The following is an 18539-nucleotide window of genomic DNA, read 5'->3' as shown; positions in this document are numbered from 1 at the left end:
CTCGTCATGTCCGTCCGTCTGTATGTCCGTCCGTCCGTGACCACGTTTTCGTCCATGAGAAAATGCGCTCTCTGTCACTCACTGCAGTGAGTACTGAGTTATATTTTTTGGTATTTGCTCATAATTTTATTTAAATGGTCAGATTTCGATTGCTAAAGGTAATAGGAGGTTTTTGTGATCGTTAATAGTTTAAATATGGGTTTTGCAAGCTCTCCAACAGTTTTATGATATGAAAGAAGTGTTTTGCGTACTGTGTAGATCTTGTTCAATGAACGAGCACGCATAGCTGCGGTGAAAAATTGATGGAAAACGTATGCAGTTGAAGCAAGTCGCTCGTTTGGCTTGTCAATGATCTTTTTACCAAAAACCACTACCAAAGTCTACTAATTTGCCGGTTTTACTGCGTAATAGTCTGTTATATGACATTAAATTTAAAAAACGAAGATTCCATGCAAAATCTGTCAATTCAACACCATCAGGCTCAACTTTGCCCAACAGCTCCATATTCCATACAGCTCCATATTCCTCCTAAATGTTTTACAAACATCTGTCACTTGATGTCATCATGTCATGATATGACAGTCAACGTGATACGTGATAAATGCCTGCATATATCCGTTCAATGTTTTTGCTCGGAAGTTTAAGTGCAGCTCGTGAAATCGGAAAACCTCTTTTGGAATACTAAAGGAAACGTAATCACAGGACATCGCTCTTCTGAAAAGCAACGGTTGCAAACTGGAAAGTCTGGAAGCACACCCATGAACCTCTGCTTACATAGCTGCTTAGCTTGTTGCCGTCCACCCTGATACCGATTCGACACTTCAGCGAACTCGCCTGCGAGCTCGAATGCAAAACCTAACTTCATTTTCAACTGTGGCACTCATAACTCCTTCAATTATGAACAGATTTTATTCAAATTTGAAATATAAGTAGATAATATCAGTATTTTGCGGGGGGAATTTTTTCAGATTCGAATCGGTCATCCTGATGCTGCCCAAACGTGCGTCTCTCTGCAATTCCTTGTAACTTAGAACTTATGAAAAACTCTCAACGCAGACGCTGCTTTGGTCCATTGCAACTTATACTGTAATCCGCATCACAGAAACAGAACTACGAGAGTGGTAATTCCCATGATATATATATGAGCTACAAATAGTGTAGAGCGGGTGGCTTTAGAGGAATGCTCCTGTAGGTACATAATTACAACAAAGAATATCTTGTGCTGATAGATATAGGCAATGCATGGCCGGAAATTGGGTCATGGTCCAGAATTTTTTGTAAGCAATCTTTGAGGTCATTTTAACATGATCTATTTGGTCATGTTTGTTCTATAGCATGATCATGTTATAGCATCCCTGAGAGCGTCGTTGACGCTCCGAGTCTGAACGCCTTCAAGAAAAGACTAGACGAAGCTATGCAGGAGCATATGTTCAGTCATGAAATGCCTAGCAACTTACGGACCAGGCAATAAGTTCAGCAGATATCTCAATCAATCGTCAGCTATGGAAAGATCGTGTTCCAAAGGCCGGATCCCTTGTGAATCAAGTCACGAAAAGTACAAGAATAGGCAACAGGCCATGGGCCTATTTATTCGGTGCAGACACTTCTATTTTATTCTACGTCCTCATGAATATTTTTCATGCATTAATCCTCGGAACTCCATCTGCCGTGATTTAAATGTAAATCACTCCTTGTGCAGCTATCCGCTTGTCAAACAAAGCCGCGTTTGTATGTATTTTTTTTATCGCCATTTGCAAGTCACTCAGCATTGGACCAATTCCTTGCTGCCTCCTCAGTTCAGATAAACTCTGGCCCGCTTGACTTTGAACTGGGTAGCCACCATGTATGCTCCACTTTTAGTGGGAAGAGGACCCCGACAATTATGCAGTATTAAGTTGGTAAATATGAACCGATTTTATTTGTAATGCAAAGAGTCGACGCCAGAATGATTGTTTTGCTAATATTGTCGCTGCCTGAATGCTTGTTTAGCAAATGTTTTCCACCAATGCCCTTGTTTGCGAACGTTCGTAGCCGTAATGCTTGTCCTGCATATATTTGTCACTCTAATGCATCAAAACTGTGATGAATTATTAATTGATTGACTATACTCAAGTGATGAATAAAATTAGATACGTTAATTTTACATTTCAGGCATGGAATAATTAAATAATAATTGATAGATATGTTGATACTATATTATTAATCAATTAATAATAATTCAAAATGATTTTAGCTTATATCACTTTCATTATTCTTTCAGAAACAAGATTCAATTTCTTAACTGTTTCAGGGAGTCAATTTTTTGCCAGATTATCGTCCTCTTAATAAAAACTTTGTGCGTGAACAGCTGGCCGGGAGTGAGTGAGTTTTGACACTTGGTCAGATGGCAGGCTAAAATTCGAGGCGTACGTCTGATGTCAGGAGCTCTAAAACTGTTTAATATTATGAATTGCATTTCCAGTTATCATTTCTCATTATCGGAGCCAGTTGTGTTGTTTTTATTTATTTTTGGGTAAACTGAACATTTTATGTTTACTTATGACATTAATAATAATAAAGTTATTGTTCATTTGTTAATGCAATCATGTATTATTATTATTATGTTTTTATAATTTATTCGCTCTAAGCAGAAGGGCACCTTCTCCCTTAGGTTTTGCTAAATTCTTCAAAAAGTTTTAAAAATCAGTAATTCCTTGCCATAATTATTGATAGAGGAAGGGGCTAATTTACTAATTTGCCAATTTTCTGAAAACCAAGAAGGTACGAATCGTACAAAATTTACCCATAAGCTAAAACCAAAGTAATCTAAGGAATCCGTTGCTTGCGTTTCATTTCATTCGCACCAAAAATGGTAATATTTCGTATTATTGAATTCCGTCCGCTGATATTGTATGAATTAACGTTGTCTGGATTCATTAATCATATTTTCGTGAGAAAATTATCTACTGAAAACAAAAGTCCTGATTTGTAACAACTTGAACGTAAAATTGCGTTTTGTGACAACATTAAAAAACTTGTCCATTATCACTTCTATTCTACAGTGGGGGGAAATAAATATTCGTACACTTGAAAAATCGTATTTTAATGTATGTAAGTACACAAACTTAACAGGAAAAGTGATTTAAATTATGTATAGAGACGCATAGTATTCAAAAATACTATCTAAAGAAATTAAATCTCAATGCAACAAAAAACAATGCAACATGTTCACTTTTCGGGTGAAAAAAGTATTCGTACAAAACAATAAATCCGCATTATTTTAATTGATTTATTGTTTTGTACGAATACTTTTTTCACCCGAAAAGTGAACATGTTGCATTGTTTTTTGTTGCATTGAGATTTAATTTCTTTAGATAGTATTTTTGAATACTATGCGTCTCTATACATAATTTAAATCACTTTTCCTGTTAAGTTTGTGTACTTACATACATTAAAATACGATTTTTCAAGTGTACGAATATATATTTCCCCCCACTGTATATGATAGTGGAGAAGTTGATTTCATTCAAGTTAATAGTGGAGTGAAATAGTCTAGAAATTGTATCAAAAACTCCCTTATCAATGAAAGTCGATAAAATTTGAATGCAGTAGATTTTGAAATCTACTATCAAAATTTGAGTGTAGTAACAATAGCGTGCAGGGCTGAAAATCGCGCATTTGGGTCCGTCACTTGATTTATGATCGGAAAAAACTATGAATGTCTAACTATGTCAAGCTTGCTCGCATTTTTTAAACTTCCAAAATGTTTCTCAATTCACGATGACAATTCACAAATTATAAAGTCGAATCAAAAACCAAATCAGTTTAATTTCTATTATACACTTTGTATCCAACAACTATTCCACAATTAACGTTGCCTGATAACTCGGGTAATTTCTGCGATCAAAGGCCACCCAAGGATTTAATATTTTTGGAGAATCCTGGATGCAATTAATCAGCACGAGCGTTACAGAAGCCCATTAAACGGTAGCACGAGCGGCTGGGACGTGGTTATGAGCCTCCAGGTAAACGAAACTCTCGTGCACATTTAGTTTCTTCGCGCGCCAGCGCACATTTTGGGCCGAAATTTACCGATACCGATCCCAGTCCATCACTGACGTGAAACCCTTCCACCACGCCCGTGCTACCCAGCTTATAATTTCTTGTTAATGCACTTAGACCTTTTGTTTCCTGCGTCAAATTGATAGTTCGGCGTAATAGCTCATGAAGAAGCCTGTCTTGTACGATTAATGCCGACCATTTGCTCGAGAACGAGTTAAGGGTTTTTGAAAGTGCGTGATGTGACACATGCGAGGTTGCTCGAGTGAAGCTCCGGCCGCAACATCTGCCTTAATTAACGGAGGCGCCAGTTTTAACTTATTACACTTCGTGATGGTATTCTTACATCTAATCTAGCTCATGCGAATTATTCCTTTTGTCCAGGATTGAATGTGAGTTAATAACAACATTTTCCCCCAAAAAATGTGAGAAAGAGTGCTATAATATTTGCTTCTTCAATATCTGCTGGCCTTGGTAAATTTTCTATACCAACAAAGGCAGGAACGCTTTTCGCTTTTCAGTTTAATTTTCCGTCTCTTCGTTCATGCTTATATCATAAAACTTTGTTAACTCGGTGTGTATATTCGCAAATCGTTTACGTTTTGCCGTCAGTTTCATTGTAATTCTTTAATCACTTAACACTTTCAATCGTTCTTATTTCTGAATCCCCACAGAAGACTATCGAATGATATATACGCTCACATTAATTAGGAATTGAGCATTAATACATAACAGTTATTTGTTTTAATATGATTAATTTTTGCAACGGTCGAAATTTAGACTTACCTGTTACAAACTTTTTTCGGGTGTTTTTAAAAATATTTCGAGTTTACGTCCAAGTCTCCGGCATGAAATTTCGCCTGGAACCTGGAACTAACATGACTAAATACTATTCAAAAATCGAAAGAAGCTAGTAGTTAAATTATATGTGTGATTGGGTACCTTTTTGACTTGACAAAGCCAAAGCTCATTGACTAATTGGGTTATAAACTCAACCTCCATGCTCCTCCGTAACGAAGTGATGCCTTGTAATTCAAGCGTAAGCGCTAGAAAAAGAATTGTCGTAAATTACAATCTTTATGTAAAATTGAAAGGAAATTAATGATTAGAATTTAACCATATTTTGAAGAGCATATGTACGAATAACATTGAAACTGTGTATTAATATCTTTCTGTACAGAAATATTAGTTCGAAGATACACCTCCACAATGAAAATGCAGGATGTCACTCCTTCCCCCAAGTAAAATTACCTAGAATTGGCCTTCAAATTAGCGGTTTGGGACGATCTACCGCGTAATTTTTCTCTTTTATCGGAATCCATAAGAGTATGATATAGATCCTTAGGTGTTGAAGAAGATCAATAAATCGTTACCATTGATCTGCGCATCCGTTAATAGAGGAGCATCGTGAGGCGTCGAGCGTGACGTCATGAATAGTACTTGGCTCACACCTGACGTGTTACTTTTCACCCCTGCCTCCCAGCAAGACCCAGAGCGTGACCGAACTTTCACCAGCTTCGGGAACGCCGTAGGAATAGCATTAGCAGTCTCGCTAAGCGTAAACGAATCATGCCTTCGCGTGCGTCCTGCGTGGTTTCCCTGGGCGTTATGAATTGTCTGCGTTTCTTCTTCAATATCGATTGCTTGTCTTTTCTTGAGAATAATGACCACGCGGAGGCTAGTAGTGGGTAGCACGTGCGTGCACTTAAACTAGGACGGACATGTATGCCGCTGGCTATTAGTAGGTGCTGAAATCATTAGTTTTAATGGAGAGGCCTTAAAACATCAGCTGGCCTCTGATACATCAATTAAAATCATTCGATTTTTCTTTCGTCTGGGATAGCATTCTACATAATCTTAGTGTTCCATCTGTTCCTAATAATAATTATTCATCGACTATAATATTTTCGGAGTAGTTCACATTTACCTGACGCATAGACAATTGAAGATTGGTCACATTTTAGTACAGGTAAACTAAGAATGGCTTCAGCTTTAAATTCGCAATAAAGTGTGAAATGTATGCTTAAGTCCTGATCAACTTTTGAAATTCCACTTTCATTACGGTGGTGTCAGGTTGAGCTTCCTTTATCCGCAAATTTAATGATTGATTGCATGCCTTTATCAAACAAATAAATTGAACATCAAGTCAACCTAAATTTAAATTGGTTATTTTTTTCTATGACCATTATATCTTTTGATAACACGCATTCAAGTGGTTTCTGAAACAACCCTTTTGCTGTACTGATAATCGGTCCATTTGCTATAAGAAGATGAAAAAATCTAAAAATTTGGTAAGAGGTGCATTTCCCAAAAGGTAACATATGACTGGTAACATATTAATGTTACCGGTGTACACATGGAAAAAATGTACACTTGTATCTATGGGCACCCAAACGTACGTGAAGGATAAAAAACACAAAATTAATTAAAAGTGTATTATGGGTGACCCGGCCCGCGTGGGAGGCTCATCAATAAGCTAATATTTAAAATAGATTCTCAACACCTACAAAAAACTTACGTGCGAGGCAATATTTGAGCAGCTTCCCGACTAGTTTATATAAACTTCATTTGCGTATTTACTATTTACATTCTCTCAGCCTAATAATGCTATCAATTTGGATTTTTGTATCCGTCATCGAAATCCTACACATCATGAAATGATCACTTAACGAGGTACATTTATTTGAGCATGAAGATAACCTAACTACATATTAAATATTTCTAATCTGATTGGTCTTTGCATATTTCTAGCTTTATATGTCATTTGAACTTGTGCATGACTAAGCTCCGTTTTCAATGAGGGAATGAAAGAATCTCGGAGTTTATAAGGCACATTAAATAATTTAAGATGAACAGATATCTCTTTTCATGATCTATTTTGGGTCAAACTGCGTTACGAACAATATTCTATTCACATGTTAGAATTTTTGTACACCTGGTATAAATCATTTCTATTTTGGAAAGACGGTGATTTAAATTAATGATATAATTGTCTTTCGATTTATATTTTTCGATTTCATAATATGATAGCGCCTGACATCTGCATTCTGTACGCTTAGGAAGAAAGGGATCAGCACGATTTTACATGGTATATCAATTTCATGATCCACAAAAAAAATTTGATTGTTAGTGATGAAGAAGCTGTATGACATCGAGATCAAATTCGCAAGTAATTCGCAATAATCGTTAGTCGTGCCAAGCAGTCGGTGAACACGATCATGCCACAACAGTAATTTAACAAGGCAGCTGTGAAATCAACGACAATAATTAAGTATATTCATACTGTATGATTCTGATCTAGGAGTTTCATATGAGTAATTTATATTCAGGGAAATTATTTTGAACTCAATGGAGCTTGTTAAAGAATTGCGATAGCTCGACGTGAATGTTGTTCAGATCATGTAGGCGTGAAGGCACAAGTGAATTTATGGAAAACCTCCTCATGACAACATTAAACAATATTTAATGCCATCTTTTAATATAAGATAAATTTATGTGTTTGATACTCTGTTATACATCTCATATATGCTTCAACATTTTAAAGTATTTGGTTTGAAACAAATATTTCCGTGCACATTTTCAAAAAGGCAGATATCTCAAGTCACTATATTGGTGTTATCTAATATTTAGATCAATTGTCTCGATTTATATCCGATTCTTAGATTCGAAAAATTAATTTTCGAAAAACAGAATGATCATAAAATCTACAATAATGAAATTTTGATACATTTTTCATATTCAATTGATTATTTCAATCGACATCGTTCGGCTGTTATCCATTAGCCGCAAATCCGGTCAATTATGCAGTAAAAAATTGTGCATAATTTTGATCCATCAGCCGCAAATCCGGTCAATTATGCAGTAAAAAATTGTGCATAATTTGATCCATCAGACGCAAATCCGGTCAATTGTGCAGTAAAGAATTATGCAGAATTTCGAACTAAGTGCAATCGGATAGCGCGACTATGAAGGCGTGTCCATGGGGGTCCACACCGGAGCTGCCACTCGGCCCGACACCACCGACTGGTCCTGACAAGCCCACGACAGTTGCGTCACTCCACTGCCTCCGAAATCTTCGTCACACTCTCCTTAGGGTCAAGAGTATTAAGAGATAATTTTACTGGTAAATATTTAATACAAGATTGTGACAGATTTTCATCTGATCAGGATAACTTTGCTTTTATACAACCTCCCAAATGATTTTCTAATATGACAGTTTCATTTTGAGGTGTTCTCGGTCTGATCGTTTTACTTCATAACTGATCATATGAAGTTGGCAAGTACGTAAGTAAAGATATATCCTTTAGGTGCATTTTTAGTCGTCCAGTAACTCAGTATGACATCTGCTCAGTACCCACCTAAAATACTGGAGGTCTTGACGAAAACTTTATTAACTGAGTGATGGGCGCCGCCGGCATCACAGTCGCTGCCGGCGCTGAGACCGCCGTCGCACTCCGTCACCAGCCCGCTCAGGTGTTGAATGTAGCTGATGGCTAGGCGCAGCGTGTCAACCTGCAGTCATCAGTAAACATTTTTGCTCGAATTACTTTGCCAGAGAAAATGAAAAATAATATGCGTTTAAAAATTACTTTTTAAAGACAACACTTCTAAAGAAGCCAGTGTCTCCGATGTGACTAATGAACAATGATTTTTTTTTACTTTTAAATAGTAATGACCGTCAAGACCGTTTGAATTTTAAATATGAAAAATTTAAATAATTTTCATTTATATTTAAAGTACAAATTTTTGTAAAATTATTTATTCTGCCAATTGATTCAAGCATTATTTGCAACTTTACGCAATTGTGCAAAATTTCAGATTGATTTGACAGGTAGAAGTGCGTTAAATATTTATTATAAGATTTGTAGCAGACAAACAAACAAGAAGTGAAGTTATAGAGAAGTGTTGTAATAAAGGGATTTTTATCGTCCAGAGCTGATTGCCGTTAAATAGAAGCTTACTAAAAAACTTAATTAAAATTTATCGTACAACTAAAACATCATCTCTTGTTTCTCAAATTGATAGACGACGCGACCAGGAAGCTACAGCAGGGATGAGCTTCTGTTAAATCCATCGTTGCTGTTACAGCAACCTTGCTTCGATACGGTCTTCAAATTTGATTTGTTAAGCATCAATAAATGCTGAATAAAACTAATAAAACGTCTCACCTTGCTGAGACGCTTCTCGTAGGGCATGGTGGGGATATGTTCTCTGAGCCCCTCGAAGGCATCGTTGATGTTAGCCATACGGCGTCGCTCGCGCATGTTGGCAGCATGTCGCTGCCTCACCGTACTGCCGCCCAGCGACTCGCTGCCGCTGCTCAGTCCGAACGATCCAGCGTAGCCGTTATCCAGACGCTTGCGCTTCAGGCGGCCGCTGTTTCTTTTGCTGGTGGCGCCCGTTGAATTCTGCGAAGTGATTGCCTGCCAGAAATTAAATAAATAATGATGATTCCGTGGTACACGATAATATTTATATATTTCTACTCATATATACTACAATATGAAAAAAATTTTGATTTCTTATGGCGCTTCATATTTGTTTTCGAATTCACTACTCATATACGACGATATGAAAAAAATTTTGATTTCTTATGGCGCTGCATATTTGTTTTAGAATTCATCATGACTGTTAATTGAGATCTCACGTATAAATAGTGAGATAATATTTATACTTTTAAAATCTCGTATGTGACCAAATAAAAAATTTACTCTGGGGATTTTTCCTCGTGGTTGTATCCAGAAGGATTCTCTTTAATTTCTAAACTAATGATGGCGCCGGTTTCCAAAAATTTCCTATGCAGATATGATGAATGCTCTTGGGATTTTCTTTGCTTTTGTATTCTTGGCGAATAAAAACTATTTTATCTGAATCATATTGTTGCTTTTATTTGTTACGAATACATCATTACTTTTGTAATTGAATTACAATATTTTTAAATATTTATTTTTTTATTGTAAAGATTTTTTGACATCACACAGAGCATAAATCTGATGAATTATCAAACTATTGGCGAGGTGATATCATATGATGATTTTGGACCGGCCAATTTGAATGCTTCGTGATTAACATGAAGAAACTCCAGCAGATTCATAGGAAACACTCTAAAAAATGAGGCAGTTAAATGAATGTGATAGGTAAGACAAGAAGCTTTTCAGAGTAAATAAATAACTGAAACGCAGTGAATCAATTTCAATTGAAATTTATCCAACAGTAATTACTCTCCTCATTTATTATGGCTTTTCTCAACCTACAAGATATCCAATAAGAGTTTGATGACTCGGCAATATCGTATTCGACTCACTCAGCCGGGTCGAGTTAATGAAATCTGACCATATGGTACCGTAGACTTATGTAGCGCGTCATCTCTTTTGCATCTACAATTTGATGCTCGAATTTTCAAAGTATTTTTTTAATATTGACTTCACAACTAGGAATAGAATACAAAGCTTGTTAAAACTAGATAAACAACTCTTTTTGATTGAAAAATCTGGAGTTTGCATTATTTTCTGTTTATTGAAATCTAATAATGACTATTAGATCACACAAAAATAGTTTTACATTTGTATAAAACCAATATTTTCGGTCTTGTAAGTTAACATTTTATAATTTGAAAGTTAATCAATTGTTATAAAAAACACCAAAACAACTTTCCAACAACAAAATTACAGCAATGAGAAGGTCATATTGTTGCTGCATGGCCAGAATATTCAGTGAATTATGTGTTGACATCGTCGCAATTCATAAATATTTGCCTCAAACTGATGAAATATTTTATCATACTAAGATTTCAAGGTAATATGGGTACAACCGTAAAGCTTATTTATATACCATATGCATCACTCGCCGATGAAGAGTTAGGTTAATTAGCGTCTGGAGCGTTTCAGTTTATTTAGCGTCATGCTTATTTTTTAAGTTAAACAAAATAAATATGATGAAATTGATTCAGTTTCAATTAGTAATTATTAGAAATTATTTTATAAATCTCTGTATATGCCCCTGTTTCAGCCGCAATTTATTCACAGTATAATTCACTAGGTGCTGTTGCTGGACTATGAGACGATTGGGCCGTTGGGAACGAAGAGATCCCTACTCGTATGAGGGGAGGAGAGCGCGAGGGTCAATTGAGTACACATTAGGAGCAGTTAGGGAACACTGTGTTATGGAGGGTGGCGTTCAAGTGCTTCCGAGAGGGGACTGAATTTCGAGTGGGCTGGGTTACAGCTAAGATACATAATTTGATCTAGAAATAAAATTGGAAGCATATCTCAGAAAAATGATTGGGCTGATGTTGATAATAAGAATTTTGAAAAATTAAGTGAGTTTCGGGTCACCTGAGCTGCTATGCAAATGGAATAAAATTTGAGAAATTTCTTCTTTAAATACCTTTTGGCCAAACAATTAGGGTTCAAGGAGGATTTTCTTACGGCCACAGTCTCAGACGCACTTTATATGTTTGTCAAAATTCTTGATCTCTTTTCGGTTCGTAAATTTTTGTCCTTTTCGTGTTGTCAACTGAATAAAATTCTACAATATTGATCAAATCTAAACACAGCTCTTAGAGATTTCCATAAAATATGAAACAGACCTGCTCAGTAGTAGCATTTCTGATGGGGTAGCTCCACGTCCATTCAACGCCGGACTCCAGACTTCCACCACCACCCATAATCTGGGCATAGGTGCCGGTATCTTCCTCGGGGATGGAGTTTTGTCTGAAGTTGTCCCGCACGACCGTGCAGCCACTGGGGTAGGCTGTTTGGGTTGACGAGTAAACATAGCCTTCGCTGTTCGGGTGGTATGAATGCTGGCTTGGAGGCTCAGGTTCCCGTGAATGATTTTGATTACCTGCTGGAGGTTGAGCACTCGCACAAGAATAATTGTTGTACTCGGAGTAAAGCGGTGGATATGAAATGTTAGAATTTTGTGGAATATCGTTGTGGTATGGAGGAGTTGGAGGTACCGTGAGAGGAACATTGGGATTTGAGTGTGTTGGCGTTGAAGGCCTCGGAGGAGTGGCATGTATTTCCAGGCCATTATCCAGACTTGGAACAATCTGTTGGGATGGCTGGAACGATCCGCTGTTTTGACGTTGAGGAGTGCAAGGCGATGGATACTGAGGCACTTGCTGGATGTCAAACTTGTAAGGAGAAACAGAGTGGTTGAATTGATCAAGGACTGTTGGTGGCGTTGGAGGAGTTGTCGCTGTGGTTCGAGCTTCGATTTGACTGTCAGGTCTTCTTCCATTCCAGTTGTAATCGTCGTCGTAAAGGCCACATTTGAATGAATTGTTCCCTGGTCGCGAGCAATTCCTTTCTTGTAGTTTACTCGGTTGGTCTTGGCCTCTAACGTGAATAAGATTGTCATCCGTTGAATTAATCCTCAACGCCGTCGATCGTCGACTCGTTTCCTGCCAAGTTAAATTTTGCTTCTCATACTCCTTGTGAAAATTTGAGGTCATATGGTCATCAGAACTTTTAACCTCGCTCGATTTTATTGGAGAATTCTTGGAGCCTAATCTGTTGTGATGGCGGGAGATATTGTCTCCATGGTTAAGGAATTTATCAGCTTTATCAGGGGACTGCTTCGTGGGGCTCACCCAGACTTGTTGTAAATCTCTTTTCATTTTAACACAGAATTTCCAATTGAAAAGTTCTTCAGTAAAACGAAATAATATCTTTAAAAATAATCTGACGTTGAAGTTGTTAGCGTTCAGTGCCTACTTAATTTCATTCAATATGTCTTTAAAATTTCAACTGCATCGAAATGAAAGTCTACTTGGCAATTCGTTCTGTTGAAACGAATTACATCATTTTAGGATATCTGTTGAAATTCTTTACCATTAATATGATCTGGAAATATGAATTTATTGATAACATTTCATTACAAATAGCATAATGAAAATACAATAAAAAATGCCAAACTTTGAGTTAACTAAAACCTTAAATTTATTAATCTAAAAAGATGAGTCATGAAAATATTTTCATAAATGCTCCCCTGCAGGAATCTGCAAAGAATGTTTATTTATTATCAATCAATTTCGCTGCATCACTCTACATTACCTATATAGCCTTCGAAAATTTAAGGGTCACAAATGATATAGAGAAGGCGATACAATTAACATGAGCCATTTTCGAGCTACAATACTGACGCACGAGTATATCTCAGAAGAGCCCTGGGTCACTATCTCCGCCTCGCATATGTTAATTTCTCAGCCTTAGAGATTGAGGGACTCGATAGAGCGATTTTTATTTGTATATAATGTGAGATAATTGATGTCAAACGGTCTATTAGTGCACTGCTATCAGTCTCCCCACTGATAATCTAATTACCATGCAAAACAAATCAAGGTAAGTTTGGAAACTTCTTCAATTGTTGTTTCAGTTATCTATACATGCATTATACATATCAAATTCAACAATCTCAACCTTTTTGTGTACTAATGTAGACTAATAAAAATGTTAAATAAAAATAATATATGCGTCTTTGATGATGAATGTCATGCATGCTTCCGTGGCACGCGCCAACAGTCGTCGTTTCCGGTAGATGAGCAGCGGTCGAACGGGAGGCGTTCTCTGTAGCAGCCAACAAAACATTTTTATACTTGTTCAATCTTACGATTTAAAAATTAATTGTTCTCTGGAGCAGCAAATAAAAAATAATTTTAAGGTAGCTTTGGTGCCACTTTAGCTATTATCCAAGATTAAGATTGCCTTTTTAGTGCATTTTCTCATTTATGGAAAAAATGCACTATTATGCTCGCCATGTCCGTCTGTCTGTCCTTCTGTCCGTCCGTCCGTCCGTGACCTCAAGTTTTCGTCGACGAGAAAATGCGCTCTCTGTCACTCACTGCAGTGAGTACTGAGTTACATTTTTTTTATTCTGGTCAGTGTTGATGTGGAAAAATGATTGAAATACAATTTAAATATGATTTGCAATGGCATAGGTGAACTCCTTGAAAATAACAGCAATAAAAACTTGTATTGAATAAACAACCACAATTTTACTTGAACAAAAAAATCCATTTTATTGAAATATCATCACAAAGAAATTATGATTCATTTAAATGGACATTAAGCAAAAACGTTTAACTCCACACAAATGCCTCAGGTTGATTAAAGCCCTGAAATGAAAAGCCCATACACTTCTCAAGTTTTGTAAACAAAATTATTTTTCAAGTTATTTATTGCAAATGGCCAGCTGCAAAAATATGGTCTAACTTGAATGCATCAGTACAATGGCACAGATATAGACAATATTTTTTTTAATAACTAATGACCTGCTGTAATAAAATCATCGTGATGGAATGTTTCAATCAAGTGGCTTAAAAAAGTCATTAAATTTATTTATAAAATTGATAATGTTCCATTAAGTACAAATACAGATCCCCAGGATTCGTCTATTTGGAGTCCTTTAGTTCGCTTTAGTCTGCAGCAAAAAATATAGATGATTTGAATTATACTGCTTAGGTTTCAATTGAACTGCTGGTTGAATCAAATTGAACTGTTCAACACGAGTACAGAAATTGATAAAGTTTACTCATGCTCAGAGGTCAAGCAAGATATCGTATTTGTCAAATATTTAATTCTTTTTGTATGAGTATATTTTTGAAAGCAATAATACGAGTGCATCGCATGCATGAAGCTCATGCACATGGCAATTTTTTTGTACGTGTTCAACGAAAGAACCCAAATAGGGTAAGACACACGCGTTGAATTTCAATGGTTGGAAAAATAATAATTCTAGTGCGTAATGTAAAACGCATTGATAAAATGCGAAAATTTCGAACAAGAACGATGTTCCATGGCAACTATTAAACTCTAATTCTCTACCATGAACTGTTCATAAAATATTATTCCCGGATGAATAAATGTGACCAGACACGAGTTCGTTTCAGTAGTGGCCAATCCAGGAGCTTCCTTCGGACACGTCCACCCAGCACCGCGCACTAATCACAAATGCTCAACAACGGACCTACAACAACACGTTTGTGCCCGCAGCCTCCGGCCGCCCCGTACGCCGCGGAGGTTGTCTATCGACCGGCGTTTTTGATGCAGTTTGGAGGCTTGGCATTAATGAAACATCTACAAAATTCGGTGAGTTAGTGTCATTATTAATAATTAGATTGATTAAAACGTCACAGACTAATTTATTTTATTAACATTCTTTGGTTCTGTGCAGGTTTTGTTTGTACCGTGAACGACTTTTGAACGCAAGCGACACATGGCAATGTAGGCAGGCAAATGGAATAACGGCAGTTCAGATGATAATACTAATATAGAATTCCTTCTCTTCTACTGTAGTTGTTTATTTTTCTTCGCATTAATTTTAACTTTTACTTTTCACTTCGTATGATTTAAAGTTAGCGTTCGTGAGCATTAGTTGGTCGGCAACTTTCATAGAGTACTCTTCGTTGCCTCAAGAAAACTCCGCCCACAGTTATTCCAGGGCGGAGCGACGGTTTGAGCTCCGAAAATTGCATAGAAATCTACCAAATATTTTGAGTTAAATTTATTATTTATTGCGAATAATAATAACATACAGGTTCTTCATTACAATGAATTTATAACGTGATAAAAATATGTACCGATATCAGTCGAGGTAAATATTAAATTAGTTTCTTGCTGAGCTGCGGAGATTTTGTGCCAGATAAATTAACAGATATTCTCAAACGGTCGAAATTTCCTCATTCAGTGTTGAAATGATTATTGCGATTATTAATTATTATTACCAATAGCTTCTCTACAAAACAGGGGGCGACTTGTCTAAATTTTACAAATTTTTCGTAGAAATAAATTAATTGTGATTAGCCTAATTTATTGGGCTACTATCGAATTTCATTTTTCTGTGAAAGTTCAGAGGCAAATAAATATATAATCATTAGGATATCCAATTTCTCTCGTTTCATACCCAAAACTCTGCTACCTAATGATCAACGTAAGTTGAATTGATTTCAAAGTCAGGGCACAATATCTGCGGCCAGCATCTGTTGGGTTCTTTTTTAGCCGTGAATTTGTGGCCCCTTGCGGCTTGATGACATTTTAATTCCCTATCATGAAGATCTGCGCCTTCATGTTTTATTGTGGCGTGAGCGCTTCACAGGATCAAATACCACTCGGACAAAAGCAAAGTGTCCCATTTGGCGCGGCTTGAGGTCTACAAAAGCGCTTCGTTTTCTGCCCATCCGACCGCATGTCGTCATCAGGTGACGTGCGCAACCTTTTTTACTTGCACTCGACGAGCTCGGATGTTTCACATTCTCGTTGGTCAGTCCCAGTCAATTTTGTAAGATGCATTTTGGTAAAGTCGGGCGTAATTAAAAGTAATTATAAGCAGCCGCAGCTGAGTGGAAGCGTAAACATTGGTACAAATACTTTTAAAGGGAAGATCTCATAACAACTTAATTTGAAATAATATTTTTCACTGTGAGGAACCAAATTTTGTCTAACTGAAGTAATTAAATTCTGTCACAAATCTCAAGAACCACAACAATTTCTTCTAACTAAATATTCAGGCGTATGAGTAAAGATAATTTTTCAATTGATATGAGTGGGAACACGTGCTGGTTATAAGTGAACATCGGGGGCAGGTTTCAAGCGCGGAAATTTTCAATTCATCCCGCTGAGATGAACTTCAATAGCGTAATCGATCTCTGAAGAGCTACCGAAGTTGCGTGATGAAGTACATTTACAACTCGATTGACGGCACTGTATGATTTATAGAGAGAAGCTCGATCATTTCAACATTTAAGTCTCTTACTTTTAACCTATATTAATCTCAATCAACTTAGATTTGTTACATTAATTTAATAACTGAGCGTTTTCGTGTTTTTGCGAAAGCGCAATAAACATAACCCTATATTTAGACAGTAATGCAGTCTGTTAATTATATTCCTGATCTTAGCTTTACTTTCAGAGAAGCCTCGTCACTCAATTAACATCATATGTTTTATAATATACTTGGGATTTATTTTTTTCACATAACCAACGTCGTGCCATCTCTGAATTACGTGAACAATTTTAATTAAATATTCTCTCAATACAAGTTTTTATGAAAAAAATTTGCGCACACAGATCAGACTCGAAACGTGCTCGATCACTTCAGCTATGAACCTCAATACCCATGCAACTCAACTCTCTCTTCTCAGAAACGTTTGATCGCAATACTCAAGCAGCGATAGATTTCTTCAGCCCCGCGCTCTCAATACTCAAGCGGCGATAGATCTCTTCAGTCCCGCGCTCTCAATACTCAAGCGGCGATAGATCTCTTCAACCGCGCGCTCTCAATACTCAAGTGGCGATAGATCTCTTCAGCCCCGCGCTCCCAATACTCAAGCGGCGATAAACCTCTTCAGCCGCACGCTCTCAATACTCCAGCGATACGATCTGTCCCTTTTTCCACCGCAATCGGCAGAATGGAAGCTGCCTTGCCATTCTCCACGCTCGAGAACTGGGTAGGGGTGAGCCCTCGCCAATGATTTATTGCTGCCCTTTGATTAATATGATGATAACCCCATTAGATCTTCAAGGGAGTAAAAACTTGAAAACAGAGATGCTGAAATTGTCTACTGCGGGTTGTTGATGTGTTTGAAATTGAGAAGCACTCTTGTGGGAGGCATTTGTATATCCACGTTATTTACTTATTATATAGACACTTTAGCTATCCAACTAATCACTATAATTTGTTTCATTATATTCATAATTTGTGAGTAAAATGAGTGAGTTATTCAAAAAGTGAGTACATTAGGTAATTTTAAAATTATCCCGGCAAGAACTTAATGCCATTTTTGCAACGTCACATAAACATTTAAGAAGACGAAAGGCTCTTTTAGGGTATTTTTAAAGTATATTTATCCAAGGAATTGTCTGGGAAATAGTCTTCTTTAAATCAATTTTGGATAGTAGTTTATTATAGCATTATCAATACTCCGAATAGTTTTCCTTTACGTTGCATGCATTACATATTTTTCAATAGGGGTCATTGAAATTAAAGGTATATTACAAGTTGTACATAACGCATCTCTAACCGAATGCAAGCCAGTGTGCATGAGATATTCTATGAAAATATTCGAGTTCTTCTCATAAAAGTGAATGCATAAATGTTTATCTATAAAGGCAGGTATTAATTTTTTCGAACGAAGTTAAGCTGCTCACACTGATTTAATGCATAATTAAGTGAAAATCATTGGTCGTCTTTATTATGGAGACCACATAGGGACGCTATATAGGCAAGCATTGAATAAGGCACGTGGCAAGTCAGCCTGCCACCGTGAAATCGCTGACTAATTGCTGTCAGTGGCATGAATACAAACATCGACTTTTGATGGTTCTTTATGAAGTCATAACACTACGAGGATATAAAGCCCTGATGGTTCTTTATGAAGTCATAACACTACGAGGATATAAAGCCCTGATGGTTCTTTATGAAGTCATAACACTACGAGGATATAAAGCCAGGGAGTATACAATTGAAGCTTGTATTAGGGTGCACAACTGAACGGCTTT

At 36.8% G+C, this 18539-nt stretch overlaps 1 protein-coding gene across 1 annotated transcript; it reads right to left on the bottom strand.

Annotated features, from left to right (window-relative positions):
• Positions 1-7739: 7739 nt before the first annotated feature.
• On the bottom strand, positions 7740-12862 carry LOC108681134. Its single transcript, XM_018170127.2, has 4 exons — positions 11627-12862; positions 9207-9461; positions 8397-8550; positions 7740-8126 (listed from the first exon to the last, which is right to left on the bottom strand). The coding sequence occupies exons 1-4, from the start codon at positions 12659-12661 to the stop codon at positions 8002-8004; spliced, it is 1569 nt and encodes a 522-aa protein (XP_018025616.1). The 5' UTR covers positions 12662-12862; the 3' UTR covers positions 7740-8001.
• Positions 12863-18539: the final 5677 nt, after the last annotated feature.

This window comes from Hyalella azteca, unplaced genomic scaffold (assembly GCF_000764305.2).
Source record: "Hyalella azteca isolate HAZT.00-mixed unplaced genomic scaffold, Hazt_2.0.2 contig5366, whole genome shotgun sequence".
Taxonomy (NCBI): Eukaryota; Metazoa; Arthropoda; class Malacostraca; order Amphipoda; family Hyalellidae; genus Hyalella; species Hyalella azteca.
The sequence above is the reverse complement of the archived record's forward strand: the minus strand, read 5'-3'. Positions and strand labels throughout refer to the sequence as shown.